An 8,961-nucleotide genomic window follows, 5' to 3' on the forward strand; every position below is an offset into this window, starting at 1 on the left:
CATGATAACAGGCGATAAGCTGCTCGTTTTGCGGACTTTTTGTGGATCAACAACACTCTGAGTGCTTAATTACACGCCGTGGGCAACTGCGCGAGGCATCACTCTCCCTCAATGAAAGATGCCGATCTTGTAAAGTCGTTGTTGGTAATTTTGGTGCTTTCATGCCATTTGTATTGAACGGTGGGCATACGAGCGACAGAAGCTGCCGCCCGGCATGCAGATGGGACGAATATGGGTTCCGGCGTAAGTCGGGGGTGGGGGGGCAAGAGAGGAGCCACTTAGCCTAACTTGCTCCATGCCTTATCGTTCCCTGCTGAGAGTTGAGGCACGACGTCGCATGACGAGCAATAGAGGTATCGTTAGAAGCTCACACTGTATTGGGTAAAGTCAGCACAAGCTGCTCTATTGAGTGAAAATTGGGATGGTAAGATCTCGATATTGCGGGGTTGACCCCAAGCATGTGCCGGTTGTGTGCCGGCGTCGGCGAGTCTCCGATTTCCTTGCGGGCCTAGTACGTGTGCCTTAACGAGGTCTCTGTGCTTGAACCCCTGACACAAGTAGTCACCGATCAATTTTAAACAAGCTTGCTACTTATACAGCCACAGCCTTTATCAGAAGTATAAGCTCATATGAGACACCGCACGACCCCCTTGTTCACCATCAATACTCAAGTTTCGCCCCGAGATATACCGCCAGATGTCTCCGTCCAATAAACACGTTGTGTTCGACATTGTCGGTACATGTGTGTCGTACGATGCCATGTTCAACGCCCTTGATCGACGACTGGGGGATAAGCTTCGTGCTCAAGGTATCAAGCCTCGGCTATTGGGTTACCTTTGGATCGAAGTCACTGAGCGGGAATATACCTACTTGAGTATGAATGGGCGCTACGTCACATTCCGCGATGTTTTCAGCAGCATCTATTATCGAATGCTTTATATGGCGGGCGTGCAAGAGCCTCATGAATTCTCCAACGATGAGGATCTTGAGTACATTCTCCAGGAGTATATGAAGTTGGAAGCACGTCCAGGCATTCCTGAATGCTTTCAGATTCTGAGAGACAACGGGTTCACTGTTTGGGCCCTGACAGCTGGCGATGTGGAGCGCGTGGGAGGCTATTTCAAACACAACGGCATTCACATGCCCGAGGAGAACTTCATCTCTTGCGATGGGTTCAAAATTGGGAAGCCTGATCCCCGGGTATATAAGCTAATGCTGGACCGTCTCGGCGATGATGAGAAATGGTTTGCGGCTGCACACAACTGGGACGTCACTGCTGCCCAGTTGGCAGGGTCAGTCACATTCTTAGAAGCATAGATTGGGCGTTCATGGGACGATTGTGCTAACTCCTATCTCATTCACAGTTTCAAGGCAGCATACTGCACTATTTGGGAGAGAGAACTATGTGAGGGACTGTTTGGCAAAATGAACATCACGGCAGATACGTTTCCCGACATGGCGCGCCAGATTGTGGCGGCATCTAGTGAATAACAAGGTAGGGCGCTCCGAACGAAATATGTATCTAGAAGTGACTCAACTCATTTAGTCAATGAATTCCTGCCATACCAAGAAGATTTAGCGATGATCAATGCCTAGGGATTCGGATCGGAGGTGCTTGGACAGGGACTTACGGCGAGAAAAGTTCAGGCCGCCAAATCCCGATGACATTGCTTTTCTCTTGGTGCTTCATTGTTCCCTTGATGGAGTGCCATGTTTGGGATAGCCAAGCAACGGTCGCAGCGGCGGGCTGCTGACCGGCACGCTGTACTCTGGCTTGGACCGGTTATGAAAAGACAACATGGACTTGTTCGCCGTCGACTTACAGTGTGGGCTTATCTCGAGACTGTCGGGGCAAGTACACCCCTGGCAGAGTGGATCCCTCGCGCCCCGGCTTATCTACCGCTATTGTTATCCTCCGCGTCTCCCCCCATCTCAGGACAAGCTACCATCCTCTATAAACCTGTCAAAAGGCTCCTATTTCTTTCTTCTGGAAGAAGAGTCATCTCCAACAGAATCCTATTTTCCATGCCAACAACTACCGGGAATTTGAAGTTATTATCCCGTCATTTCCTTTCGGGACATCAAGATCCGCTCATTATCATCACAAGTCATCGCACTTTTTTCAGCTTCGCTTTGCAATGAATCGAGCAGTATCTAAAGACTTGGACCTAAAGGCTCAAGATGTTGCATCCAACTACAGCATGAACAATGGCAATACGGTTGGCAACAAACGTTCGTTAGAAGATGCAGAAATTCTTGCAGCCCTCCAGTGTTATGTGCCAGGAACTGTAGAGGAAAAGCGGCTTGTTAGGAAGGCCGATATGGTCTTGCTCCCGCTACTCTGGTGGATGTACATTCTCGCGTATCTTGACCGAGGCAACATTGTATGTACTCATTCATCGTATATGGTAACTGATGTCATGGGGTTCCCAGCTGACTTACATGCTAAGGCCAATGCCAACGCCGCAGGACTGAGCGAGGACCTTGGGCTCAGCAACAACCGTTAGTCATACCCGTCGTTGATTCGCATATGAACTCACGAAATCTAACGCCAATACTCATTGCTAATACAGAATACTCGCTCCTTGTGTCTATTTTCTTCGTCGCCTACGTCCTATTCGAAGTACCCTCGAACATGCTACTAATGAAAATCAAGCCTTCGATTTACCTGCCCACCATTTGCGTCGTATGGGGCAGTGTGATTATCGGGATGTCCCAGAGTAAAACCGCATCCTCATTTCTTGCCGGTCGATTCTTTCTTGGCATGATCGAGGCTGGCTTGTTTCCCGGTGCTCTGTTTCTTCTGACCTGCTGGTATACGAAGAAAGAAGTTGGTAAGCGTTCCATGATTCAGCTGACAGCACTGAACGCAAACAATCTTTGACTTGCATCTAACCCTTGCGGTTTCCAGGCAAACGATTCTGTATCTTTTATACATCAGGCTGTGTTGCACCTGCCCTCGGTGGGATAATGGCCGGAGCGGTCATCTCGCGACTAGAGGGAGCCCGTGGAATATCAGGCTGGCGATGGCTTCTCTTGATTGAGGGTGTTGTCACCGTTGCTTGCGGATTCGGACTCTACTTTGTGCTCCCAGACTACCCCCGCAACTCCAAATTGCTGACTCACGAACAACGACTCCTTGGTCACGTCCGCATTCTACACGACCAAAGTGCATCTGTACAATCTGAGGATGATGGTCTTACACCAATCCAGGCCTTTGCAGCAGTCCTAAAGGACGGCAGAACTTGGATCTTCCTGGTTCTCTACGCCTGCAATATTCTGGGGTTGACGATCTCATACTTCATACCCACGATGCTCAAGGGACTTGGATATACTAGTATCACTGCCCAATGGATGACAGTTCCTATCTGGGCGTGTGGCGCTGTGTTTCAGTTATTGTGGTCATGGACATCTGATAAGTACCAAGATCGCAGATGGCACATTACCGGTCTGCTTTCCATTTCTGCTCTGTCATGCCTCATCGCCATCGTCGTTCGGAACAACATTGTCAAGTACGTCATGATGTGTTTTCTCATTGGAGGCATGTTCACGACAGTGCCACTGATTCTAAACTGGACGAGCGAGGTCATGGCTAAGCCCGAGCGGAAGCGATCCATCGCCATTGCGTTTGTCAATTCCTTTGGCCACACTAGTTACATCTATGGGAGCTATTTATGGCCTGCGTCAGAAGGCCCACGCAATCTCAAAGGGTTCGCAGCCTCCAACGCTGTTCTTGGCACTGCCGCTATCCTCGCCGCAGCCCTTCCCATCATCTTCAAGTATCTTCGGACCAGAGACAGAGAACCAGTCGGACAACGGAATCAATAGTCAGGTGAACATATTGACGAACCTTCTTAATACTTCTTCGAGGGATTAAGGGGGTGGGTGAGTGTTATGACACAAATGTGTGTCGCTGAGAGCTTGAGCCTGCTTTGTACTATCAAAGCGATTAAAATGTTCTGTATATAGGTAAATGAGCTTGGAAAGAAAAGTTACACTTCAATAAAACAGAAGAATTGTAAATAACCTTGTACAAGAAATAGAAGGTTGAATTATCTATGTCGCTCAGGATTTTAGCCTACTCATACTTAAGTTCTTATTACTAGTTGCCTGTATGATGTCATTCCGATATCGGCGATGTTTTTGCTACTAGTCTCGTAAGTATTAATAAAGTTTTATGACATATGGATTCATGCACGGGTTTCTTGGACAACAACAAGAGTTTAGGCCGAAAGCCTCATCCATTTGGATAAAAAGACATACGAAAGATGTTATAGCCCTTTTAGTAAAGACTTCCTAGAACCCAAGTATCCCCTCTCTAACTCGTAGTAGACCGGTTGGTTCCAACAAGACGGATTCAATCCCTCTTATAGTAGATCGAGTTTCTTAACATCTTGCCAACACACCCCTTTCTCTATTCCTCCACAACCAAAAACGGGCCACCGTCTGCACGAACGAATTTCGTTCGCGACCAGTTCTCTCACTAGCCAGCTAACAGTGAAATGTTCATCAACTAGAACCTGGTCTTTGCAAGAAGCAACTGTGTCTCCTGCCGTCCAGCAATGTTGCATACTAACTTTAAGAGATTTGAACAGGCCCGGCTTAATTATTTCACAGCCAAATTTCGACGAGCTTGCTTGGTGAGCCATGACTAAAGTTGGAAGCGCTGCTTGTGTTCTCGTAAAGAAGTTTTTTTGCCTCCTCGATCTATCACGTGCGTCGCGGTACCCGAGCTGACCAAGCCACTTTCGATGACAACGGTCTCTTGCCCATCTGGGGTGACTCTGACAATCTGGCTGGTCGTCGAAGAAGAAAGGTAGGCAGTGCCATCGACTTCAGGGGTAAAGTCATACAGATTCGTATGCCCCTGAACAAGAAGCTCTGACTTGGCGGCTGAAGTGACACAGGGAGAGATCTGAGACAGGGCCAGTCGGTAAAAGGTGCCTTGAAACCCCGTGGTGAAGCATATGTGCTTTGGGTTCCGGACCGGAGGGACCTGTAATCCGTCCAAGCCAGTCGAAAAGGCGGAGTCCTCCGTCGGCGCGAGGAGATCCGGATTAGAGTAAAATACACTGGCGGTAGTGTTGGATTCGTCACGTTGATGCTTTCAAGGATCCTGGCCGTGGAATCAGCAACTACCACCGTGGGGTTGGAGTCGATGCCTTTAGCACGCGGGCCAATGGTGGTGGCCGGGTCCAGGACCGCCAAGCCGTTAAACATCAAGGCTTAGGGTATCTCGGCCATGCGGCTAACTCGTGGCGACGACTGATTACTGGCCAAGGCAGTCCAATTACGAAGATCGATAAACTAGACTCCCCAAGAGTCTTCGACCAGGAAGCGGTCGCCGCTCGTGACCTAACCCGCACGGAATACAAAGATATCATCCTCGTACTTATTAATCCCAAATAACAAGTTCACCCCCATACTAGTGAGAAATACGTACACAAGAGTCGCGGCGTAGATGATAGGGTCGTCGGTCTAGACTTTACCGGTATCGTAGTAAGTAATTAGAAAGGCTCCGTTAAAACGCTAGGTAAGATACTCGAACTAGGTATTTTTTGGAGAAACCGGCTGCCAAATGATGTGCACAGGTGGCTATTCGCGAGCATATAGGGATTCAGCCATGCTAAGATCGTTAGCCGCTAAGGAAGCGAACAGTAAAGCAGCGTGATGCATTTCCAAGTTCTGATAACGATAGTACTATGAGACGGCAAGTTTGGTACAAGGTTTGCTCTTAGAGTGGTATCCTACACCTCAAGTTCAACTTCCCTCTCGCCTAATTTTTCTTGGCATCTGCTGTTAGTGAATGAGTGAGCCTACCACCAAATTACTAACAGCCGAAAACTCTTCACCTCCCCTTGCCGGAGCCCGCATCCGCGATGGCCTCACAGCCGCCGTCGGGCACCGGACTGATGTCGGCCGACCAAGCCGACCCCGAACCAGGCTCCGGGACACCTCCGGAGCCGAACCCCACCTCAAGAGCTAAGCGACGCCGCGACGCCGAGGCACAGCCGACCCGGCCCAGCCTAACGGGAAGCCAGCTTGATGCCACCACCGACGCCCCTACCTCGGCCGAGGGGCCCGCAGCCTCTACCGCATCTGCTCCGAGCGGATCTGCCACAGGGTCCGTCTTGACAGCCCTTGCAGAAGAAGCTAGACAGTACGAGGCACGGAAAGACGTCTTTCTGACCATTGCACGGTCCGTCGACAGCGTTGTCGCCAGCTTTGACGGTTCTAGAAAGCAGATCGCGAAAGAAGCCACTGCCTATGTCATTCAAACCCTCAAGAGACTGATCAATCACGAGACAAGCCCAATAGCGGCCCGGAGTTGGGCGGCTGTCGTCGCACCGATGGCGGGCAACACCACTGCGGCGACCCGGAGCGGCCAGAGCTGCCAGAGCTCTGCCCGCCCGAAGGCCACACTCCCCGCCGAGGATCAGCCGCAGGCGCAGCCGAAGGAGGACCTCCGCATCTTTGCCCGCGTCCCGGAAGAAAGCTTAGCGGCCGCTCGGAAGATCGCACCGTTCGCCGTACGACAGATCGTCTGTAAGGCCGTTGGCCTGGGGCTAGCGGACCTTCCCCACGTCTACCATATCAGCACAGGTTACTCTCTGAAGCCGCGAAACAAGCAAATACAGGAAAGACTACTTGCAAGTAAGGCAAAGCTGGCGGAATGCCTCGGCGCCCACCAGGTCGAGACGCCTATCAAGTGGTACACTTACGTTGTGCCGCGATGCCCAACAAAACTACACAGCATTGGCGGGGACGTCCTGGACCCAGCCACACTCGTTGAAGATGAGGTCTTCGCACAGACAGGACAGAAGCCTGTCCTTGCTCGACCGTCCCGCCTTGGGCCCAACCCAGTCACGAACGAAATATCTTGGCTCATATCATTCACATCAGAGGTCACGCCCTTCAGGCTCTTCAACCAAAGCGGCAGATCTCTGCCCGTCAAGAAACGAAGGACGCTCATCCGACACGACCCCGGCTGCCAGGGCTACCACTCCAACCGGTTCTGCGGACGACGACCGATCTGCAGCAACTGCGGAAGACCTTCCGATTCACACGAAACGGGACCCTGCATGGCCAGGCCCCAATGTGCCAACTGCTGCGGCCCCTTCCAAGCCAGCCACACAGACTGCCCAGCGAGGCCCTCGGCCGTAAACGGCGTCGTCTCCCTTCCCGGTCGAAAGGAGCGGGCTCGGATCCGGAAGGCCGGCCAGAAAGCATCGGACACTCTGTACAAGGCTACTCGATCCGACAGTAGCCAGGAGGCGGCAGGCGTCCCTACCTCCACCAGCCAGAACCAGCAACCCGGCGCCAAGCGCGCGCGCACGAGAACGCCCTCCGCAAGCTCGATCGTTTGCCTCGGTGACGGAAGCACTGACAGCAGCAGCATGGATGAAGACGAGGCGGACGAAGGCGAAGGCGAAGACTCCCCCGACAACACCTCCATCGACCGTCCCGTGCTACCCATGCCAAGCAGGAGCCAACGGGCAGCACAGAAGCCAAACTACAACGTCGCGAATGCCTACACCCACCTCGAACTCGACTCGGAGACGTAAGCCGAGAGCGGCGACCCCACGGATGCTACGCGTTGCGCAGGGCAACGTCGGAAAGATCTCCCCGGCGCACACGGCTTTCCTGCAGCTCTGCTGGGAGGCTCAGATAGATGTGGTCCTCGTCCAGGAACCCTGGACGGGCTGGAAGGACGGAAACGTGCAACTGAACACGCACCCGGGTTTCGACTCTTTCGTCCCGGTCGACTTCTGGGACAGCGAAGGAACCAGACCAAGAGTATTGACCTACACACGCAAAGGGATAGGGATGACGGTGGAGCAGCAGAGGCCTGTCCACACGAGAGACGTACTGTGGCTGGTGGTCGACAAAACGACGACTATCGTCAACGTGTACAGACAACCCGCGACCCCCACAGCCGCACAACAGGGATACTGCTAGAACTCAAACCCCCGGAGCGAGCTTTGATCGCGGGTGACTTCAACGCGCATCACTACTCTTGGGAGCCCGGGACGAGGAACGGGAACCGGGGAGATGACATCGCAGGCTGGGCAGACGGCCACAATCTCTCTCTTATCAGCGAAGTTGGGGTGGCAACCCAGGATTGCGGACATGTCCTGGACCTGGCTTTCTCTAATATCCCTTTTGCGCACGCGCAGGTCAGCCCACAGCTACACCCGGGAGCTGACCACGAGGCCATCGTGGCCGTCATACCACTACTCAAACGCCCAGTGTCACAGGGAGAGGGCCACCCGCAGCCACGGCCACTGTCAGTGCCCGACTCGGCGCTGCCTCGGCTGAGAGACCTGATCGAAGGGGGGCTAGCTGCGATGCCCAATCTGGGGATCAACCTACTCCGGAAGACCTGGACGGGCAGGCAAGTCACATCGTCGAGCTCTTCTCCCGAGCCATTGAGGCGGTCGGCAAGAAGAGAGGAAAACATGGTAAAGGCGCGGCTTGGTGGACGGAGGAATGCGCAGAGGCCCACAGAGCATACCGTGCTGCCCGCAACCAACAAGCCTGGGAGACGGAGCAAGATGCGCACCTTTATCTAATGGAGAAACGAAAGGCGTTCCTGAGCACGGTGAGGAAGGCTAAGCGAGCATACTGGGCCGGAAAGATCGATGGAGTCGCTTCAGACCGGGACCTGTACCAGATCATGGGTTGGCGGAAGGCGAGCCTACTGACCAGAGCACCCCATTGGTTGTGGACAACCAGACGATCGAGGATACTAACGAAAAGGCTCAAGCGCTTCGGGGAGCCCTTCTCGACAGGTTTAGTGCGGAAGATGACGCACCGGGTGACCCGTTTGACGTACCCGTCGTCCCGAGGCGAGCGATTACTTGGCAGGACAATGTTAGCGGAGAAGAAGTGAAGACGGCCACCTTAACAAAGACAACGACCCCTGGTGTGGACGGCATCACAACACGCCTCCTCCAGGCA

General features: G+C 52.9%; 2 protein-coding genes across 2 annotated transcripts; both read left to right on the forward strand.

The window, feature by feature from the left end:
• Window positions 1–451: 451 nt before the first annotated feature.
• On the forward strand, window positions 452–1,948 carry BDP55DRAFT_688202 (HAD-like domain-containing protein). The gene is made up of 3 exons (XM_060576618.1): window positions 452–1,292; window positions 1,365–1,495; window positions 1,547–1,948. The coding sequence occupies exons 1-2, from the start codon at window positions 697–699 to the stop codon at window positions 1,489–1,491; spliced, it is 723 nt and encodes a 240-aa protein (XP_060421473.1). The 5' UTR covers window positions 452–696; the 3' UTR covers window positions 1,492–1,495; window positions 1,547–1,948.
• A 1-nt stretch (window position 1,949) lies between these two features.
• Window positions 1,950–4,082, forward strand: BDP55DRAFT_597133 (major facilitator superfamily domain-containing protein). The gene is made up of 4 exons (XM_060571002.1): window positions 1,950–2,384; window positions 2,451–2,502; window positions 2,574–2,834; window positions 2,912–4,082. Exons 1-4 carry the CDS (start codon window positions 2,139–2,141, stop codon window positions 3,826–3,828), a joined length of 1,476 nt encoding a protein of 491 aa, XP_060421474.1. The 5' UTR covers window positions 1,950–2,138; the 3' UTR covers window positions 3,829–4,082.
• Window positions 4,083–8,961: the final 4,879 nt, after the last annotated feature.

Source organism: Colletotrichum godetiae, assembly GCF_030913485.1.
Source record: "Colletotrichum godetiae strain CBS 193.32 chromosome Unknown BDP55scaffold_129, whole genome shotgun sequence".
In the NCBI taxonomy this organism is placed as follows: domain Eukaryota; kingdom Fungi; phylum Ascomycota; class Sordariomycetes; order Glomerellales; family Glomerellaceae; genus Colletotrichum; species Colletotrichum godetiae.